The sequence below is a fragment of the Mobula hypostoma genome, chromosome 14 (assembly GCF_963921235.1).
Source record: "Mobula hypostoma chromosome 14, sMobHyp1.1, whole genome shotgun sequence".
In the NCBI taxonomy this organism is placed as follows: Eukaryota; Metazoa; Chordata; class Chondrichthyes; order Myliobatiformes; family Myliobatidae; genus Mobula; species Mobula hypostoma.
Genome location: NC_086110.1, coordinates 3,073,025 through 3,096,409, shown reverse-complemented (window position 1 = coordinate 3,096,409; position 23,385 = coordinate 3,073,025). Strand labels below are relative to the sequence as shown.

The 23,385-nt window shown below is 45.2% G+C and overlaps 1 protein-coding gene across 1 annotated transcript in view; it reads left to right on the top strand.

Moving 5' to 3' along the window:
* Positions 1-23,385, top strand: part of hydin (HYDIN axonemal central pair apparatus protein) — a 977,428-nt gene that overhangs the window by 509,261 nt on the left and 444,782 nt on the right. The window contains exons 28-31 of the mRNA XM_063066586.1: positions 7,327-7,464; positions 13,409-13,586; positions 16,061-16,191; positions 18,450-18,580. Coding sequence (XP_062922656.1) covers positions 7,327-7,464; positions 13,409-13,586; positions 16,061-16,191; positions 18,450-18,580 — 578 coding nt within the window. The remainder of the gene's footprint in view (positions 1-7,326; positions 7,465-13,408; positions 13,587-16,060; positions 16,192-18,449; positions 18,581-23,385) is intronic.

Genomic DNA, 23,385 nt, shown 5'->3' with positions numbered 1-23,385 from the left:
TTTCCATTGCCTTTTCCTCCCCCATTTTCCATTGCCTTTTCCTTCCCCATTTTCCATTGCCTTTTCCTCCCCCATTTTCCATTGCCTTTTCCTTCCCCATTTTCCATTGCCTTTTCCTCCCCCATTTTCCATTGCCTTTTCCTCCCCCTTTTTCCATTGCCTTTTCCTCCCCCATTTTCCATTGCCTTTTCCTTCCCCATTTTCCATTGCCTTTTCTTCCCCCTTTTTCCATTGCCTTTTGCAATGAATTTTCTTTCAGATATTTATCAAATTTGTCTTTGAATCTGTATCTCCCACATCTTCAGGAAATATGTTCTAGATTATAGCTATTTTCATTACACACATCACCGCAGGATTTATACTAATGATTTCAATTCCTCACTCTGCCCTGTGCTGATGGGATGAGCTTTCAGCTAACTAAGCCCATGCTAATATCGTACACCACAAACAAGCCTCTTCACAACTTCCTTTGCTGCAAGAAAAACAAGCTCAGGTTTTTTTGCTTCATTACCATAACTGAAATCCTTTAGCACTGTAACTATTCCACTACAACTGTTCCAGAAACTGTCAAAAACTTTTACATCTTTTTTAAATTGTGGGGACTAAAATGAGTGGCAGAGTTCTAGTCATGGCCCAACCAGTGTTTCAGAAATGTTCAGCATTATCCCTTGACTTTTGAACTACTTGCCTCTGTTTAGAAAGCTTAGGACTCTTGTTCCAGTTTGTCCTTTGCCCGGAGAAGGCAAATGTGATGGCCAGAATTGAGAGAGAGACCAGAAAGGATGGAATGTCAGGTGCTGGAGCACTGGAAGTTGGTTGGATCAACAATAAGAATAATTTCCTAGGGTTGGGGCAGTGAACAGAATTGGTGAATAGGATAGGCATTAGGGAGATGATGTTGGTAAGCAGCAGATTCTGTCCCACACAATCCCCTTGAGTAACTTTTCCACTGATGCTGGGGTCATTAACTTGTATTTCCTGGCTTGTTCTTGCAGCCTTTCCTGAATAAAGGCACAACATTAGCCATCCCCCAGTCTTACGGTACCTCCTCTCTGCCTAACCAAGATACAAAGATCTCTGCCAGAGCCTAATCCATTTCTATCCTTGCTTCCCACAACATTCTAGGATATGTTTGGTCAGGCTCTGGGGTTTATCCACTTTTATGTGCCTCTGAACTGTCAAAACTTTCTCTTTTGTAATGTTGATTTGTTTTAGGACATCACTGTTCTCTTCTCTGAGCTCTCGAGCTTCCATGACCTCCTTCACAGTAAATACAGTTGAGATATATTCATTTAAAACCTAATCCATAGATAAATCACATTGATACTTAATGGAAACAACAGGAATTCTGCAGATGCTGGAAATTCAAGCAACATACATCAAAGTTGCTGGTGAACGCAGCAGGCCAAGCACCTCTTTCTATAGATGCTGCTTGGCCTGCTGCGTTCACCAGCAACTTTGATGTATGTTGCTTGATACTTAAGGGTATCTGTTTTTCCTTAATTACGCTTTTCCTTTACTTTATTTGCCAGGTGTATCTCATACCCTATTTTGCCCTCCTGATTTCCTTATTTACTTTCCTCCTACATTCCTTATGCCTTTCAAAGTACTTGCTTGAACCCAGCTGCCTAGACCTGACCTATGTCTCCATTTTTCCAACAAGAGCTTCAATAGCCCTCATCATCCAGGGTTCCATAAACCTGTCAGCTTTCTCCTTCACTCTAAATCAGCCTCCCCACCACAAAATTCTCTTTACCCTTCTTGCCGCGTCTGTGAAGCAGCCAGCATAATCAAAGACCCCACCCACCCTGGACAATCCCTGTCCTCCCTACCACACCCCGTCAAATAGAAGATACAAAAGCCTAAACACGTGCACCAGGTTCAAGGACAGCTTCTATCCCACTGTTATAAAACTACTGATCAGTCACCGAGTGTGTTAAGAGAAACTCTTGGCTTCGCTGTATAACTTTTCATGGTCTGGCATTTTACTATCTGTCTGCACTGCACTTTTTCTGTAACTGTCACACTTTAATCTGCATTTCAATGTTCCTTTCCCTTGTACTACCTCAATGCACTGATGTATTGAAATGATCTGTATGAATTGTGAAAACTTTTTTTTCTCTGTACCTGGGTACATGTGATAATAATAAATCAATTTAATGAGAACCTGCTGGCTCTGGCTCTCACTATCACTATTTAAAAGCCTTTCACTTGGCTGAGATCCCTTTATCTGTACACAGCTTCTTCTAATGAACCAACAAGTTTGTCATCAATATTAGCCTTTCCCCAATTTAGGATTTCATATTATAGACCAGTCCTAACTCTTTAACCATTTTAAAACAAATGGAATCATGGTCCCTGTTCTCAAACTGATTCCCCATTGACACTTCAGTCATTTGGCAACGAGGTCAAGTGTTGTCCCCCTCAAGAGAGTTGATGGTAAGGCATGGATAGGATAATGGTACTATTTCTGATCGAGAATGGATTTAGAGTGGATCAGGCCCTTGTGGCTCATCATGTCCATACTGACCTTTTTGCCCGTCCACACCAACCCCATTTGCTCCCATTATGTTGTATCCTTCTACACCTTCTGTGCTTATATCTGCATACCTCGACTCAGTTTTATCCCCCTAGTTCAGTCCCTTCCTACCTACATCCTTGACACTTCACAAGCTCTTGATCTTTTCAATGATTTCAAGTTCCCTGGCTCCGATCATCTCATTTTCACTATAGATGTCCACTCCTTATACTCCCCCAACAGGAATGGCTCAAATCTCTCCATTTCTTTCTGGACACCAGACACAGCCAGTTCCCCTCCACCACCACTCTCCTCATCTGGCAGAAGTGGTCTTCACTTTCAATATTTTCTTTTCTGCTTCTCCCACTTCCTTCGAACAAAAGGTGTAGCCATGGGCGCTCACATGGGTCAGCTATGCCTGCCCTTTTGTCGGCTACGTGGAACAGTCCATGGTCCAAGCCTACACTGGTATCACCCCCCAACTTTTCCTACATCACACCAACAACTGCATTGGTGCTGCTTCCTGCACCATGCTGAGCTCGTTGATTTCAAACTTTGCCTCCAACTTACATCCTGCCCTGAAATTGACCTGATCCATTTCCAACACCTCTCTCCCCTTTCTCAATCTCTCTGTCTCTGTCTCCGGAAACAGATTATCTTCTGATGCCTTTTATAAACCCACTATTCTTGTAGCTATGTGGACTATACCTCTTCCATCACTGTTACCTGTAAATATGTTTTCCCCTTCTCTCAATTCCTCCATCTGCGTCACATCTGCTCCAGGATGAGGTTTTTCATTCCAGAGCTACTGAGATGTCCTCCTTTTTCAAAGGAAGGGGTATCTCTTCCTCCACCATCAATTCTGTCCTCACTAGAATCTCTTCCATTTTGTGTTTGTCTGCCTTCACCTCATCCTTCTGCCACCCCACCAGGGAAAGGGTTCCTCTTACCCTCACCTTTCACACCACCAGCCTCCACATCCAGCACATAACTCCTGTAACTTCCACTATTTCCAACGGGATTTCACCACCAAGCTCATCATTCCCTTGCCTCCACTTTCTGATTTGCACTTCTTATGCAAATTCCTTGTCCATTCGTTCCCCCCCACCCACTGATATCCCTCATGGTACTTATCCTTGCATATGGAACAAGTGCCCCATCTGCCCCTACGCCTCCTCCCTCACTACCATTCAGGGCGCCAAACAGTCCTTCTAGGTGAGGTGACACTTCACCTGTGAGTCTATTTGGGTCATCTACTGTCTCCGGTGCTCCCGGTGTGGCCTCCTGTATATTGTTGAGACCAGATGTACATTAGGAGACTGCTTCACCAATCACCTACACTCTGTCCACTAGAAAAAGTAGGATATCCCGGTGGCCATCCATTTTAATTCTACTTTGCATTCCCATCCTAACATGTCAGTCCATGGCCACTTCTGCTGCTGGGATGAGACCACACTCAGGTTGGAGGAACAACATCTTATATTCTATCTGGGTTGCCTCCACCCTGATGGCATGAACATCGATTTATTGAACTTCTGGTAATTGCTCACCTCTCTCCTTCACCATTCCTCATTTCCAATTTTCTCTCTCTCTCACCTTATCTCCTAAGCTGCCCATCACCTCTCTTTGGTATTCCTCCCCCTATCTTTTCCATAGATTCTGCCTGGCTTGCTGAGTTCCTCCAGCATTTTGTGTGTGTTGCTTGGATTTCCTGCATCTGCAGATCTTCTCTTGTTTGTGTCGAACTAAATGCCTCTTGACCATACTGATTGCCTTTATATCTTTCGGTAATCGACGTCGCAGCTCTTTACTTCACCCCTCCCTCTCTCCCTGTTTCACCTAAAACCTACTACCTACTGCCTTGTACTTTTTCCTCCCTTCTCCCCAGCTTTTTACTCTGACTTCTCATCTTTTCTTTCTCCACTCTCGCTGAAAGGTCTCGGCCCAAAATTTCGACTGTACTCTTTTCCATAGATGCTGCCTGGCCTGCTGAGTTCCTCCAGCTTTTTGTGTGTGTTGCTTGGATTTCCTGCATCTGCAGATATTCTCTTGTTTGTCTGTATCTAAATGCCTCTTGAACATACTGATTGCCTGTGATTCCACCAGCAACTTTGGCAGTGAGGTCTAAATAGTAACCATTCTCTCTGTAAATCTATGCCCGCTTGTTTTTGACACACTCGTTCACCTTCCTCTAGCCTATCCAATATCTCCCCATCTCCAGGCAACATCTTGCCTGAGAGGTGACTTGAATCCACTCCAACTTGCCTCCTAGAGCAACAGGATCACAGCAGATGCCATCTCTTTGACTGGCCATTCAATCCTGGAACATATGGACAGCAAAGATGCATACATCAGGATGCTCTTTATCGACCTCAGGTTGAATTTCCTCAAAACTTATCAATAAGCTCCATGGTATGGTATTTAAATGGATTTCCTCACTTTTCGACCCCATTCGGTTCAGATTGGCAACAACATCTGCTCCACAACCTCCAGCAGGACAGGTGCTCCACAAGGCTGTGTGCTTAACTGCCTTTACACTGCGACTGTGTGGCTAAGCACAGCTCCAATACCATATTCAAGTTTGCTGATGACACCAAATCAAGGGTGGTGATACATCAACATAGGGGAGTGAGATTGAAAATTGGGCTGAGTGGTGTCGGAACAACTCAATGTCAGCAAGACCATGGAACTGATTGTAGACTTTAGGAGAGGGAAACGAGAGGTCATCAGGATATCAGAGGTGGAGAAGTTTAGCACGTTAAAATTCCTGGATGTTAGTATTTCAGAAGATTTGTCCTGGACCCAGCATGTAAGTGCAATTACAAAGAAAGTACGGCAGCACCTCTACTTCCTTAGGGGTCTCCGGAGATTCAGTATGATGTCTAAAATTTTGACAAACTTCTATAGATGCGTGGTGGCGACTATACTGAGACTGCACCATGGCCTGGTATAAAACTGCAATGCCTTTGAATGAAAAATCTTCCAAAAGGTAGTGGATTTGGCCCAGTACGTCGCGGGTAAAGCCCTCCCAACCACTGAGCACATCTACAGACACACTGTTGTAGCAAAGCAGCAGCCATCATCAAAGATCCTCACCACCCAGGCATGCTCTTTTCTTGATGCTGTCATTATGTAGAAGGTACAAAAGCCTCAGGACTCACACCACCAGAACAAGAACAGTTACTACCCCTCAACCATCAGGCTCTTGAACAAAAGGAGATAACTACACTCACTTGCCCATCCATTGTGATGTTCCCACAACCAACGAGCTCATTTTAAGGACTTATAATCTTATTGTTTCATGTTCTCATTATGTACTGTTACCTGCATTTGCAGTTTGACTTCTGCACTCTGGTTAATTTTTCATTGACCCTGTGATAATTATTACTGTTCTATAGATTTGTAGAATATACCCACAGGAAAATCAATCTCACATTGTATATGGTCACATATGTCTACTTTGATCATGAAATTTACTTTGAACTTTAAATTTTGGTGAATTTGCACAACTACATCCTTCCAATAGTGTGGTGACCAAAACTGCACATGAGTGTGCCTTAATCAGTATTTTGTAAACACAAGGAATTCTGCAGCTGCTGGACATCCAGAGCAACACTCAAAAAATGTTGAAGGATGCCCCAGCTCTTTTCATCTTTGTCCCAACAGGCAAAGGCAAGCATACCTTTTGCCTTCTTCACTGTCTTATTGAACTGTATTGTCACTTTAAAGGACCTGCTGACTTGGGCCACTATGTTCATCAACATTCCTTAGTGCCTGCTTATGTCCTATCACTGTATGACTTACAAAGTCCATCTCCTCAAATTCCACCTGCAAACCCTGCCTAACTTTCAAACTGATCCACATCCTGCTTTAACCTTAAACTTTTTTCACTGTCCACAAGATCACCAGCTTTTGTGTAATCCACTGGTTACACAAGATCTAATGATACCTCCAACATTGCAACGCATTGTCTATTGATGAGGGCTCGAAGGCATTAGATTTAATATATTTAGACACATGTGGAAGTGGGGGAAAAGAGCAAAGAACAAGATGGTTGGTGATGCAAAGGAAATGATACTGCAGTGACTAACAGGAGATGAATCCAGGGCAGTGTGAATGTTTGCAACAGAGTAGCAGAGCTTAACAAAGGAAAAGAATCTTGCAAAGAAATTAAGTCATAAACAATACATCAAAGTTGATGATGTATATCACAAACAGTAGAGGTCCCAGTTCTGTTCCGTGCAGGAAATCATTGGTCACAGATTTCCAAAAATTCACCACCTTCTTTCATCACTCATGTACTTCAACTACATACAGACCCATCTCTTGTCCTTCTCACTATTTACAGACCCATCTCGTGTTCTTCTCACTATTTACAGACCCATACAGAGCAGCAGGCCCATCTTGTGTCCTCACTATTTACATATATTTTCGATCCAATTAGCCAGCTCATTTTGGCTGTAAAGGGTTTGTACTTTCTCCCCCTCTGTTTCCCCCAAGATTTCAAAGACTTATGGGTTAGTAAAGTGGGTTCATTGGGCGGGATGGGGCTGTTACAGTGCTGAATCTCTAAATAAATAAATGATATATATCCTAATGCTTTCTGCATCAGAACTGGCCAGTTCGACTATAGGTCATTTTTTTTTTCTTCTCAGCATTACCATTACCTGATCTGTTGGGCATTTCCTGCAGTTCTGACTTTTATAGCTTTTACAGATATACATTTGCTGATTCACTTTGATCATAAGCAAGTACGAACCAGCTTATTGGCTTGAAAGTGATAACTTCCCTTCTTTTGTTTCCTTTAGTTATTTAACCATGATGCTGTGACTGAAATTACCCTGAAGAATACAGGAAAGGTTGCATTTGACTTCACTGTTTTGAATGCAGCACAGACAGCTGACAAAGAACCTCAGCCGGGAGTACCACTTGTCACTCCTTTCATGGTTAGTGAAATGCCGAATGATTGCCGGGAAAGCTCCTCCTGATGATACCGTAAGCAATTGGTTCATGGTTCCCGGCAGGAGGTATCTCTCTTTACCTTGCTTGTTTGTTTCTTCTGAAAAAGGGTATTCAAGGTACTACTTGCCAATTGAATCGCGGAGTATTCAATTGAATATCTCTCACCACAAGGTTCAGGAACAGTTATTAACCCTCAACATCAGGTCCTGAACCAGCATGAATAACTTGACTCACCTCAACACTGATCTGGTTCCACAATCTATGAGCTCAGCTTCAAGAGTTTACAACTCTTGTTTATTATTTTTTTTTATTTACACAGTTTGTCTTCCTTTGCACATTGTTTGTCAGTCTGTGTGTAGTTTTTCACTGATTTTGTTTTATTTCTTTGTTCTGCTGTGAATACCTACAAGAAAACGAATCTCAGGGTAATATATGCAACAAATACATACTTTGATGATAAATTTACTTTGAACTTTGAGAGTAAGTCTGAATTCTAATAAACAATCTATGAATAATTTAATATTGAAATAGGAGTTGATGAACAAAATATTGCAGATGGTAGAAACTTCCAATAAAAATAGAAAACACTGGAGACATTCAAGTCAGCCAGAAAATATGGAGAAAGAGACAAAGTTAACATCAGCCTGACATTGTGAAAAGAGACAGTGAGTTAACATCAGCCAGGGGCTGCGAAGAGAGAGACACAGTTAACATCAGCCAGTCGCTGTGAAAAGAGTCACTGAATTAACATCAGTCAGGGACCTTGGGGGGGTGAAGAAGAGAGAGAGGAGAGAGAGGGGAGGGGAGGGCAGGGAAGGGGAAGAGAGGGAGGGGGAGAGGGTAGGGGCCCGGAGCTCCTGCGGGCGCAAGGTCGCGGATGGAGACCGTGTTCTCCCGCCCATCAGGTAAAACCACGTAGGCATACTGGGGGTTCGCATGAAGTAAGTGAACCCTCTCGACTATCGGGGAGTATTTATTGTTCCTCGCTTGTTTCCGGAGCAGCACGGGCCCCGGGGACGTCAGCCAAGATGGTAGGGTGGTTCCAGTGGTCGATTTTCTGGGAAAAGAAAAGAACCGCTCATGAGGGGTGGCATTGGTGGCTGTTCATAACAGGGAGCGGATGGAGTGGAGTGCCTCGGGAAGGACCTCCTGCCAGCGGGAGACCGGCAGTCCCTTTGACCTGAGGGCTAAGAGTGTGGCTTTCCACACCGTGGCATTCTCCTTCTCCACCTGTCCATTCCCCCGGGGATTATAGCTCGTGGTCCTACTGGTTGCAATTCCCCTAGCCAGTAGATATTGGCGCAGCTCGTCACTCATAAACGAGGACCCTCTGTCACTGTGGATATAGCATGGGTATCCGAACAGAGTGAAGAGCTTGCGCAGGGCTTTTATAACTGACCTGGTAGTGGTGTCGGGGCAGGGGATGGCGAAGGGGAACCGCGAGTACTCATCAATTACGTTAAGGAAGTACATTGCGGTCGGTGGAGGGAAGGGGGCCCTTAAAGTCAACACTCAGTCGCTCAAAGGGGCGGGTGGCCTTGATAAGTGGTGCCTTTTCGGGTCGGTAGAAGTGCGGTTTGCACTCTGCGCAGACTTGGCAGTCCCTGGTCATCATCCTGATTTCCTCAAGGGAGTAAGGCAGGTTCCGGGCTTTGACGAAGTGGAAAAGCTGGGTGACTCCCAGGTGGCAAAGGTCTACATGTAGGGCGTATAGCCGGTTGATCTGCGCGCTGGCACATGTTCCCCGGGATAGGGCATCGGAGGGCTCGTTGAGCTTCCCAGGCCTGTACATGATGTCATAGTTGTAGGTGGAGAATTTGATTCCCCACCTCTGAATTTTATCATTTTTGATTTTGCTCCGCTGCTGATTATTAGACATGAATGCGACTGAGCGCTGGTCAGTTAGCAGGGTGAACCTTTTGCCGGCAAGATAGTGCCTCCAGTGCCTTATAGCTTCCACTATGGCCTGGGCTTCTTTCTCTACCGCAGAGTGCCGAATTTCAGGGCCTTGAAGGGTACAGGAGAAGAACGCCACTGGTCTTCCCGCCTGGTTGAGGGTAGCAGCCAGCGCAAAGTCGGAGGCGTCACTCTCTACTTGGAAGGGAATGGCCTCATCCACCGCATGCATTGCTGCTTTGGCAATGTCCCCTCTTATGCGGCTGAAGGCCGCGTGGGCCTCGGCAGAGAGGGGGAATGTGGTGGACTTGACCAGGGGGCGGGCCTTGTCTGCATAGTTAGAGACCCATTGGGCGTAATATGAAAAGAAGCCCAGGCACCTTTTGAGGGCTCTGAGGGTATTGGGACGAGGGAGTTCCAACAAGGGGCGCATACGGTCGGGGTCAGGGCCAATGACTCCATTCTCCATGACACACCCAAGGATAGCAAGTCGGGTGGTCCCAAATACACACTTGTCCTTGTTATAGGTGAGGTTGAAAGATTTGGCCGCTTGGAGAAATTTTTGGAGGTTGTTGTGTTGATCCTGCTGGTCGTGACCGCAGATGGTGATGTTATCCAGATATGGGAACGTGGCCTTCAGTTGGCACTGGAAGACAGATACACCATTCGTGACACCAAAGGGGACGCGCAGGAATTGATAAAGCCTGCCGTCCGCCTCGAAGGCAGTGTAAGGGCAGTCCTCCCGGTGGATGGGGAGCTGATGGTAAGCGGATTTTAGGTCTATGGTCGAGTACACCTTGTACTGTGCTATCTGATTGACCATATCCGCGATGCGGGGTAGAGGGTACACGTCGAGCTGCCTGAACCTATTGATGGTCTGGCTATAGTCCACGATCATCCTATTCTTCTCCCCGTTCCGAACAACCACCACCTGCGCCCTCCAAGGACTTGTGCTCGCCTCACTGACCCCCTCCCTGAGCAGCCGCTGCACCTCTGACTTAATGAAAGCTCTGTCCCCCGCGCTGTACCTCCTGCTTTTAGTTGCCACTGGTTTACAGTCGGGGGTCAGGTTGGCAAACAGCGGTGGGGGAGGGATCCTGAGGGTGGTGTCGGTAGTGTGGCAGTTGGCATGATGTTGGGTGGGATGCGCGGGTCGGTGTGTTGTGTGGTCAGTAGCGGGTACGTGACATCTCTCTACAAAACAGGGGATTTATGACAGTAATTGGCGGGAGGGGCCCATCATACTTCATTGTCACGCTTTTCAGGTGGCTCTGGAAGTCCAACCCCAACAGCACAGGGGCACACAGTGAGGCATAACCAGTAACGTAAAGTCCCGATATTCTGTGCCCTGCACCACTAGCGTCGCTACACAACCCCCCTGGATGTCTGTTGTATGCGACCTGGAGGCCATAGTGACCCTCCGACTTACCGGCCGTATCATGAGTCCACAATGCTGCACCGTGGCCGGGTGGATAAAACTCTCCGTGCTGCCTGTGTCAAACAGGCAGCTTGTCGTGTGCCCCTCCACCAGGATGTCCATCATTGACCTTGCGAGCTGGTGGGGAGCGTTTTGGTCGAGGGTCATGGAGGCCAGGGTGGGGTCGCTGTCTTGGTCCGGCGTGGTGGGGTGCCCCGTGAGCACCCGTTGGTCGTAGGCAGTGGGAGGTGGCACCAACCAAGATGGCCGCCCCCATGTCTCGCACGTGGTGGTGGCGTGCAGGGAAGATGGCGGCAGGCAAGATGGCGACCCCCATGTCTCGCACGTGGTGGCAATGTGCAGGGAAGATGGCGGCCCCCACGTCTCGCACGCGGCGCTGCTCGATCCCTCTTGTGGTTTTGACTTACAGACCTTGGCGAAGTGGCCCTTCTTCCCGCAGCTGGAGCAGGTAGCTTGTCGGGCCACGCAGCGTTTCCGGGGGTGCTTCTCCAGTCCGCAGAAGTAGCACTTCGCGGACTCACGACTGGCGGCAGCCGAGGTCGATTCGCCGGCAGGTTGCGGGGTCTGTGGCACCCACGAGGCCATCGGGGGATTGCGTGCCTGGAGAGCCTCGGAGTTATGCAGAGCGGCCTCCAACGTATCAGCCAGCTCCATCGCTGAATTTAGGGTAAGATCGGCTTTTTCCAGCAGCCGCTGGCGCACGTACACTGACCTGGTCCCCATAACGAAGGCGTCTCTCACTAGGAGTTCTGCATGCTGCGCCGCCGTCAGCTCCTGGAAATTGCAGGCCCGCACGAGTGTCTGTAGGGCCCGGACAAACTCAGCACTCGATTCCCCGGGGCGTTGTTGCCATGTCGCTAAACGGTGCCGAGCATAGACGCTGTTTATCAGCCGCAGGTATTGTCTTTTGAGTGCGTTCATTGCGTCATCGTAGTTCGGCTGGTCTCTGATCAGCGAATAAACCCGTAGACTGACCCTGAAGAGTAGAACTCTGTGCTTCGCTACGGGGTCGGTCGCTTTAATCTCCTCTAGATATGCTTCGAAGCAGGCCAGCCAGAGTTCGAAAGCGTTTCCAGCTTCAGGTGTTTGCGGATTGAGGTCTAACTTTTCTGGTCTCAGGGCCTGTTCCATGTTTTAAAATGTACAGCGAATAAAATTGAAGCACCTTCAATTACTCCAAAAGACTGAGGTTTGGTAAAATACTGAAAGGCTTTTATTCGCTGTACAATACGACCTCCACAGTGAGTGTCTGCCCCCGGACTGAGGGGGAGGGGCAAGGCGAACACCTTTATACAGGACTCTGTGGGAGGAGCCACAGGGGCAGTCAGCAGAGGGGTGTGTCCAGACAGGCAACCCAGTTACAACATATATACATGGTTTACCACATAACAGGTGTGTCTTTGGAACGTCGAAGGAAACTGGAGCACCTGGAGGAAGGAGGAAACCCATGTGCTCATGGGAAGAACATGCACATTTCTTACAGACAGCATCGGAACTGAACTCTGAATTCTGACTTCCGAGCTGTAATAACATGGCACTAACTGCTGTGCTACAGTGGTGCCTTGTTAATTGGGGCTGGATAATGTTAGAGATTTAATGTATTTTAGACAAATATAAACGCACGGAAAGGAGGAAAGAAGAAGGCAGTTAATGGTGCAAAGGAATTGATAATGGGCTAGGTAAGAAATGAGCCGAAGGTTACTGTGAATGCTTACATCAGAATAGTAGACCTGGGCAAGTGAAGGGACTCTGGTAAAGCTGTGGCCACCAGCTGAACCAACTACACCAACTACACAGTACAGACTTCATTCTGCCAGTTCTGTAACAGTCCTTCTGCATTCACTGCGACTCGAGAGCAATCAAGAATTTGCATTCCATGAGCATAATACATGTGTAGAATACCAATGCAAGTTAATTTAGGGAGCTAATAGCAGCAGAATATGCTGAAGATTTGAATGTCAATATTACACATGAGAGTTACTACACCATGATAATGTGTAGAGATTTGATACACTTTAATATAATAGACTTCGACATTTGTTGTGGGATGCAGGTTGGAATTTATTTGGACTTCCAACTATAACATTAAACTGGGTTGCTTCTATGGTAGCCATTGTGTTTTCTCCCCCTTGAGAATTGGTTAAAAGGTTCCTCACTGAATTGCCCTGTAGCTGCATACTTAAGGATGTGATAGCTCACCTCCAGTACAAGTGGCCATAGTAGGGCGAGTTTGATGCTGCACAGGGAATGAATAGCCTTTAGCTATTCTGAACTTAACCAAAATTCAAAAGGTGAGGATGACATTAGGAAGAATAAATAATATGGAAGCCATAGATCAGATCATGATATCCTTCTCTGTTTTCCCCTCTCAAATCTGTATACTCTTCAATCAACTTCATTGGTAACTCATTACATATCTCTACTACCTTCAGAGTTTTCAGATTCCTAACCTCTGACATGTGCCCTGGTACTCAAACATTTCCTAAAGTCACCTATTTTTAATATTTAATATTTAGAATGTTTAATAATAACACAATGCTGTTTTGTTTTCACTAACATAGCATTTTATTTCTTCATATTACTGTTATCTTTAGGGTTGCATTGAAGCAAATGCTGAGCAGCAGTTGCAGGTTACTTATTTACCTGGAGTACCTGAGGTCTTTTCTAAGAGCTTTGAGATTCAGGTTTCTCATTTTGAACCTGACAGCATCGCTGTGAAAGGAGAGGGGACTTTCCCCAGGATCTACCTGGATCTACCCCGATGCATAAAAGGTATGGCTGCCAGTTTATGCAACGGCAGATGTAAGTTGAATGGAAACTAAGAACGGTTGTTCATGCATGGCTTTTAGTAGGCTTTAGAAGGAAGGATTTCTGAAGCTGAACAGTTGTCCCTCAATGAAGACATGTACAAGTTAAAAAGCAAGGGTACTGTTGTTAAAGAAAACTGGTGAGAAACTGAGAGCATTCAAACTCAATAAGGATGGAATGAAGGGTGCATAATGCTGTTTTACAGTGGAACGCTGGGGTGCACAGCTGCACGTTAGTTGAGGCTTGTAAGGACTGGAGTGGAAGAGAGAGGGAGAAATCAGTGCCAGGTGAGACACAACCAAATTCATTTTCAATAAACAGCAGGGAGGTGCCTAATTGAAAGGGGGTAGGCATTCAGTTTTGAAAAGTTTATAACTATGACCTTGGAGCTGATTATTGGGCACCAGTTAGCAACTACAGAATTAGCCCTGGAGTCAATAATAGCAGTGACGAGGTAGCAATCAGACAATCCCATCCTACCCACCCAAACAGTTCTGTGTCACTCCCTTTAGTCTGCATCCACTCCTTCCATCCGAACCGTTCTCCATGCTTCGCTCATGTCTGCACCCACTCCTCCCTCCAAACACAGTAGGAGGAAGGAGCTGCAGTCCAAGATTGACACATGCACATAAAGTGATGCTGTAAGCTTGGAGAAGTTTGTTAGGATGGGCAGGAATGGGTACAGACTAACGTGAGTCATGGAGAACTGTATTCGGATGGGCAGGAATGGGTACAGACTAACGTGAGTCATGGAGAACTGTGTTCGGATGGGCAGGAATGGGTACAGACTAACGTGAGTCATGGAGAACAGTATTCGGATGGGTAGGAGTGGGTACAGACTAACGTGAATAATGGACAACAGTGTTCAGATGGGCAGGAGTGGGTACAGACTAACGTGAGTCATGGACAACAGTGTTCAGATGGGCAGGAGTGAGTACAGACTAACATGAGTCATGGAGAACTGTGTTCAGACGGGCAGGAGTGGGTACAGACTAACATGAGTCATAGAGAACAGTATTCGGATGGGCGGGAGTGGGTACAGACTAACGTGAGTCATGGAGAACAGTATTCGGATGGGCGGGAGTGGGTACAGACTAACATGAGTCATGGAGAACAGTATTCGGATGGGCGGGAGTGGGTACAGACTAACGTGAGTCATGGAGAACTGTATTCGGATGGGCAGGAGTGGGTAGAGTCTAACGTGAGACATGGAGAACTGTATTCGGAGGGGCAGGAGTAGGTACAGACTAATGTGAGTCATGGACAACAGTATTCGGATGGGCAGGAGTAGGTACACACTAACGTGAGTCATGGAGAACTGTATTCGGAATGGCAGGAGTAGGTACAGACTAACGTGAGTCATGGAGAACAGTGTTCAGGTGGGCAGGAGTGGGTACAGACTAACGTGAGTCACGGAGAACAGTGTTCGGATGGGCAGGAGTGGGTACAGGCTAAAGGGAGTCACGGGGATCAGTGTGAGGATAGGCAGGAGTGGGTACAGACTAATGTGAGTCCTGGAGAACTGTGTTCGGATGGACAGGAGTGGGTACACATGAACGTAAATTATGGAGGACTGTGTTAGTATGGGCAGGAGTTGATGCAGACAGATGGAAGTCACACCGAACTGTATTGGGATTGGAGCTGTGGGTACAGGCGAAAGGGAATCACGGAGAACTGTGTTTGGATGGACAGGAGTGTTACAGACTAATGGAGCAAAGTTAACTTTTGAGGGATATGCTGGTGATTAGCCTTGAGAAAGATTGGAGACCTTGACAGGAGGTTCTGTCATAGCTACTGAACATACTGTTGAGTACGTTGCCCTGTACTCATCTGGGCAATGCGTCTTTCACTGCTAGGGAGCTATCTAAATTTACTGCAGAGAGTTTGTTACGCACTCTGTCCTGAATTGGGGAATGGTAAAGCATAAGACGATCCAACAACACCTCTAGGATAATGTATTCCTTCCTGTAATGAACTTTTGGGAACAAGTGCTAATCAGAATACTTGGGAAGATTGTTACAGCTCTGGATGTGGCAAGTAGTGTATCATCTATAGGCTGAGGATCTGCATGGTACTAAATGTGTGTACACCAAGATTGTGTGCAAGTTGATGAAAATGGACCAACTGGAACAAAGCTACATTTCTATTGGCTAGATCAGAAATAGTCTTGTTGGCCTGGATTTAATGGGCTGAATGGACAGGGCTCTCCTGATGTTCTGTGATTCCGCTGAGCCTGAGGGGTAGTGCAATGCTGACACAAGACAATGTGGCAATCTGGTATCCAGGAAATGACTGCATATTTCACCCCTTCCTGTGAGGAGTTGGATTGGCTCAACAGCATTTTCCCATTTACATGGACAAGAATAGAAGATGTGCAAAACAAGAGTGTTATTTTGATCAAGTAGAGTAGCACTTTGATTTTTCTCTGTTGCTGACAGGAAATGAAAAGTATGAGGCATTCCTGAAGAAGGCAAAGGAAGCCATAGAGAGAGAGACGTCGGAATCTAGTCTTCTCCACCGTCCTGAGACAATAGCAGGAGAACTAGGTGCAGCCAACTCCCTCTCTTCTGTAAGTCCCTTCTACTTTTCAGTCAAGAATGTGAGGATAGCTTGTTTCTTCACACAATATTATTTTTTTATATCAGAACAGTTATATATTTCAATGAAAGCACTCCTTCCATGCATATAATCACAGATCTTTTCTGTTCCCTTCACCCCTTCCCCTTTCTGTGCACCTTATTTTCCAAACTTCAAAAGAGGTCCATCCACTTTAAAAACATTACTGTCCTGTCCTGTTCCTCTGCACTCATGCTGTCTGACCTATTGAGAATTTCTGGCCCTTCCTGTGCTACTTCAAATTTCCGACATCTACATTGTTTAGATCATGACTCCTCCTGAGCCTGAGGTCTTTGAATACTGAAATCCAAAACACTGTTTGGCTCGATAGATGCTGCTTGATCATTGAGTTCTTTCAGGGCTCTGTTTCACTTTGTTACTGAGGCCATTCCTCATAGAACCGCAGCTGAGATCACAATTTATCAGCCACTGTAGTTGCTGCTGGATGGCATTCTGCTGTGTGGTAAACCTGCTGCAACATTTTATGGATAACGTGTAAAAGCCCTGCAGTTCCAGTCGCATACCAAAAGGCCAGGAAATCCTTGCCTGGGCACTGTGATTGAACTCTGATGCAAGGTGGGAGTCTGGTGGTAGCAACTCAGGATTTTAAGGTACTTGGATGACAAGCTGATGTATCCTGATAACTGTGTGGAATAATGTGCATCAACATTCTCTGTAAATGTAGCTGGAGCAAAGGCCCAGAGCCTTAGAATGGTATGGTATAGAATGGTATGCCTAGAATGGAATGGTATAGAATGGTATGCCTTCAGCCTTGTGCATCCATGCAGGCACTTTTACACATCTACCTTTTTTTTGGCATCTGTTAGTCTAGCAAGACCATGGATCTGCGCCTGGCAAGTCTTCACTCTCCAGGGCGCAGGCCTGGGCAAGGTTGTATGGAAGACCAGCAGTTGCCCATACTGCAAGTCTCCCCTCTCCACGACACTGATGTTGTCTAAGGGAAGAGCAAGGACCGGTACAGCTTGGCACCAGTGTCGTTGCAGAGCAATGTGTGATTAAATGCCTTGCTCAAGGACACAACATGTTGCCTCAGCTGGGGCTCAAACTCACAACCTTCGGGTCGCTAGTCCAATACCTTAACCACTTGGCCAGTGCCCACACACACGTCAACATGAGTCCCACGTAAAAAGGGGTTCTTTGTTAAAACTGTTTTGTCTGTAAAAGGCATGGAATTGTTCTGCACAAGACTGGTCTATTTACTGCAGCAGGTCTATGCCAATATTCTTGCAAGTATAGAATCACAGTCATAGAGTGCTACAGCACAGAAATAGGCCCTTTGCCCACCCGGATTATGCTGACCTTTTTGCCAGACTGCACTAACTAATCTGAGTATATGAGGATTGCATCCTATTTTAGTCTAAATGTCTCAAATGTGATAATTGCATCTGATTGTCAGTGTGTTCCAGATACCAATCACCCTCGATTTTAAAAAACCTAGCCCATTAAGAGTTACTGCCAACGACGCTGCCCTCTCTACCCTACCTCAGTGTCGCTGCTGTTAACAGGCATTAAATCTGGAAGGTACTGTTGAGTAACATGATCATTTACCTATGGACAGCTAAATGGCAGCACAGAAACAGGCTCTCTTGTGTATCTCTCCATTCCGAACTGTTACTCTGCCGAGTGCTGTCAACTCACAACTGGACCATGACCCTTCATATCCCTCTCACTCAGGTACTCATCCACCAATCCAGCACTCTGCAGGCTGTTCATTCCACACGCACACCACATCTGAGTGAAGAGGTCTCCTTAAATATTTCACATTATACTATTAACCTCTAGTTCTAGTCTCATCTAACCTCAGTGGAAAAAGCTAGCTTGCATTAAACCCGTTTATACCCCTCATAATTTTGTACACCTCTATCAAATTCTCCGATGCTCCAGGAATAAAGTTGTAATCTATTCAGCCTTTTCCTATAACTCAGGTACTTGAGCCCCGGCAACATATTTGTACATTATTTTTGCACAGGGGCTGATTACCACTTTGATATCCTTGTCATTGGGAAGAGCTAATCACAGAGGACCGGCATGCAGGAAGATGTTTGGGGAGAGTACGGAACTTGTGGTGCTGCTTTGTACTGGTTGATGATTGAACACTTGACTGAAGTGAATAATAAGGAGGAAATTAAGACCTCCTTTCTTCAGGCCACTGTACTTGTTGATCAATATTCCTGTGTCTGACTTTCACAGTATGATACCTTGCTGCAGATGGAGGCTGATCGCCTGTTAATTAAAGAGTACAGTCTTGCCCAAGAGTCAATTCCTTCTTCAGGTAGCGGTGTGTCTAGAGAGTGTCAATATCCTCGCAGCTGTCTCTCCAGGTAAGATGATCTGTAACTGGAGCATTGAGTGTTCCTACTTCATTACCACCTGGCCCATTATTAATTCTCTGTTAGTCATAGTCATACCTTATTGATCCCGGGGGAAATTGGTTTCCGTTACAGTTGCACCATAAATGATCCCCTTCACTTAATCAATACTACTCGAGGGGTCATAGACTCAGGCCAGCATAGAAATAGATCCCTTGACCCACCAACCATCAAACATTTATCCTGTTCTAACCTCATTTACTGGCACAGACAACAGTCTTCTGTGCCTTGTGGATTTAAAGGCCCATGCAGATGCTTCTTAAATGTGAGAATATGAGACATCAGTACTTTCTCTGGCAGTTTGGTCCTGATGCAACCATTCTCTATATGAAAACACTTCTTCTTCAGGTTCCATCTAAACCTATCCTTAAAAACTATGCCCTCCATCGTGGAGAAGTTTCTTATTGTCTAACTTATCTCGTCTATCCCTCTCATCATATTTATCCCTCTTTGGTTCCCCCCTATTTGCTCTGCTCCAAGAGAAACAAACGGACCCTATTCAGTATCTCCTCATATCTGAAACATCCTATCTATGCCATTTATTACGTAAACTACTGGACAACATTTGCCACAGTGGCACAACTAGTACAACCACTGTCTGGCACATCTGGCAACCCAATTTTGGACCCTGACCTCTGGTGTAATCTGTGTAGAGTGCACTCATTCTCCTTGTAAGCACATGAGTTTCATCCAGGTGCTCTGGTTTTCTTCCACATCTTAAACATGTGTAGATTCATTGGCCATTGAAGATACCCCAAATATGATAGATTCTGCTGGAGCTGAGAATGTGGGGAAATTAAACTGGGATTAGTGTAAGAGGAAGGTTGATGGGCCAAAGGGCTTGACCTTGTTTTGTACGACTCTTTTTCTGTAACATGGTTCATCCATGCATGGAGAAGTTCCTCTCTAGAGATAAGAAAGTCCATTGAAAGTCTAACCAATGGATCGTCGTCGTGGTTAGGTTGCACCTGGAATTTCCAGTTGGGGGACGATTTCCCTCCACGCCGCTCTGACATACTGGGAAATCATGTACGTGACAGGTTACAGCAGTGGTTTGCCTTTGCCTTCTGCCGGGAGAGTTTAAAGAGATCACCACCTCTTGCAGTGGATGACCAGGATGTCTAAGTGCCTTGTCGTGCTCTTAGTGCACCACAACGCCTGCTGGCCTGCCTTCTTGACCGTTGGACCATTAATCGGTCTCTTCCACTGAATCCGCCATGGCCAGACTTCACACGCTGGGATAGGCAGATCCCCTACCTCACTGAGGGTCGAAGACCTGTCAGCTCCCCTCACCCGGTTTGGCCTGGCTGCCAGGTTGGTTTACTGGGGTGTGGCCACTGCACGTGTTACAGCTACTTGGAGCCACAGGTGAGAGCTGAGCACCAGGTGGGGACCAAAGGTGGACGAGCTGTCCTGAAAAAGGGCACGGCAGCCCCCCACCAGAGGTGCTACCCCTCCCTAGACACCCCATACACCCCAACCAATATGATAGTGCTTTGAAATAATGGCCCATTTCTTCTCATTTTGCAATGTTGCTATGCACAGATGGGCTGTACTATTCCCTACATGGGAAATTATTTTCTTTTCTGAAGCTTTAGCCAACACTCAGTTTTGTTTTAGCTTGTAGCTGAGGAACAAATTCATAATTTTAATTTTATTTCTCTTGAGACAAATATCTACCTCCATTTGCTGATACCACACAACTCCACAGTTCATTTTCCATGTTACAATTGACTCTCACAATGCTGGTGTTCTGAACACACACTTTTAGATTGTGGGGAGGTGTAAATTGAGCTATTGAATTAAAACATCACTTTTTTCCAATTGTCCAATTTTGCAAAAATACGTCATTGTTTAAAAAGGGACCATAAGATATGGGACCAGAATTGGTCCATTCAGCCCATCGAGTCCTGCTCTGCCATTCTATTATGGCTGATTTATTATTCCCTCAATCACATTCTCCTGCCTTCTTTCTGTAACCTTTGACAACCTTACTAATCCAGAACCCATCAACCTCCGCTTTAAGTATACCCAATGACTTGACCTCCATAGCCATCTGTGGCATTGAATTTTACAGGTTCACCATCCCTTGGCTAAAGAAATCCCTCCACATCTCTGTTCTAAAACCACCTCAGATATTGGAAACCAATTGAATCCCTGGAGGTTGATTTTTAAAAGAAATCTGGAGAATAGGCATTATGAATCTTTATGATACATATTAATTGTCATTTTGATACAGAAAGTTCTTATCTTTGTAGGGCTTACATTTTAAAGGAGATCCAAATTGGTGGAGATGAGAATAGCACAATTGATGTAGTTCGCATACATTTATCAGTGCTTGAGACGATAGTCCCACATAGCTGATTGATCAAAAAGTTAGGTAATGGATCTGAAACAAATTACCAGTTAGGTGTAAAATTGTTTCAGCATCAAAAGGTGGGGAAAGTGGTCGATGACAGCAGGAAGCTGTTTGCAGTGAAATTCTTTAAAAGCTGTCCAAGTGATGTGTGTCAATAATGAGACTGACATCAGAATCAGGTTTATTATCACTGACAAATTCATGAAATGAGTGACCTTGTGGCAGCAATACAGTACTAAACATAATCATCACTGTACGTTACCATAAGAATACATAAAAATACATGACGCAAAAATAGATCAAAAAAGAGTTCATTGACTGTGCCTTTTTCAGAATTGCATAAACATGTTGGGCCCAGAAGAAATCGCACACCACCAGGTTCAGGAACAGTTATTACCATTCAACCGTCAGGCTCCTGAACCGGCGTGGATATCTTCACTCACCTCCGCTCTGAACTGATTCCACAACCTATGGATTCACTTTCAACAACTTTACAACTCAAGTTCTCAGTATTATTTATAGATATAATTTGCATGGTTTGTCGTCCTTTGCACATTGATTGTTTGTCAGTCTTTGTGCTTGTCTTATTTTCTATTCTATTGTATTTCTCTGTTCTACTGCGAATGCCTGCATAAAATGAACCTCAAGGTGGTTCGTGGTGATAAGTATATATTTTGATAATAACTACATTCTTTGAGATGTTGGCTCCAGGGATCGTGAAGCTGCTCACCCTTTGCACAGCGGAGGACTGGTTCTTCCTACCCCACCTTCCTGAAATCCACAGTCAATTCATTGATTTTATTGACATTGATTGTTGTTGCAGCATCACTCCCCCAGCCGATTTGTCTGACTCCTGTACAGCTCCTTGTCACTATCCAAGATGGCATGTGGGGACATGGTTAAAAAAATTACAAAAGGATGTTAAAATTGTCTGTAGTTGAGGGGATGAGAAAAAAGCTCCCTGGTGCACAGTTAATTGGACAAAATGCATCAAATGGAACTGAATTCAGAGAGCTGTGACTCAATACCTTGGGGAAGAGTAAAACAAAGGGTTAATGGTTGAAGACCGGGAGGTATATAGGAATAGGGAAGTGGAGTGGCCGATAAAGATGGCAGGAGTTAAAACTCAGGGCAAAGAATAAAGAGGAGGGTTTTGTTGGAACGTTATCAATAACAATTAAAACTCAGCTGGAGCACTATATGCAGGTCTGCTGAGCACATTGCCAGAAAGATGCGTCTGCCCGTCAAAAAATACAGAATTTTAGTTGATGTTGTTCAGGAATCACAATTATTATCATTGATTTCAGTGACATGAAATGCGTTGTTGTGTGACAGCATACAGTGCAAAAACATAAAGTTACTATAAACTGCAAAAATAAATAGTACAAAAATAAAGGAATAATGTGATAATTTCATAGACTGATGGACTGCTCAGAAAACTGTTCCCGAATCATTAAGTGTGGGTCTTAGGATCTTCTACCTCCTCCCTGATCATAGTATTTAGAAGAGGGTATGTCCCAGATAGTGAGATTCCTCAGTAATGGATGACACCTTTTTAGGTACCACATCTTGAAGATGACCTTGATTGTGGGGAGGGTCCTGCTGCAGGGTTTTGTCCCAAAACATCAACTCTACTTTTTCTCCACAGATGCTGCTTGGCCTGCTGAGTTCCTCCAGCATTTTGTGTGTGTTGCTTGGATTTCCAGCATCTGCAGATTTTCTTTGAGGGTTGTGCCTCTGATGAATTTGGCTGAGCCTACAGTTCTCTGCAGCCTCTTGTGTTCCTGTGCATTGGAACCTCCATCCAGGATATACTGTCTCTCCCCACCCTATCCTGAACCTTTTGCTTGCTTCTCCTTTCAAAACTGCATTACTTTTCACAACTCTGGATTAAAACCTATTTGGGACTTTTTTCTGCATTTCACTAGAGATCTCTGGATTTCTTTATCATTATCAGCCTTGTCCAATCTATTTCCATTAAACTGTAAATTACTTAATCATGATCCCTACATTTAGGCTATAAGAAATAGGAGCAGGATTAGGCCATTCGGCCCATCAAGTCTGCTCTGCCATTTGATTATGTCTGGTCCATTTCCCTGTCAACCCATTCTCCTGTCTTCTCCCCGTAACCTTTCATGCCCTGACATATTAAGTACCTCTGCCTTAAAGGCACCAAGTGATCTGGCCTCTACAGCTATCTGTGGCAAATATTCTACAGATTAACCACTCTCTGGCTAAAGAAATTCCTTCTCAACTCTGTTCTAAATGGACATCCCTCTATTCTGAGTTTGTGCCCTCTAGTCCTAGATTCCTCCACTATAGGACACATCCTCTCTGCATCCACTCTTTCTAGGCCATTCAACATTCGATGGGTTTCATTTATATCCCACTGCATTCG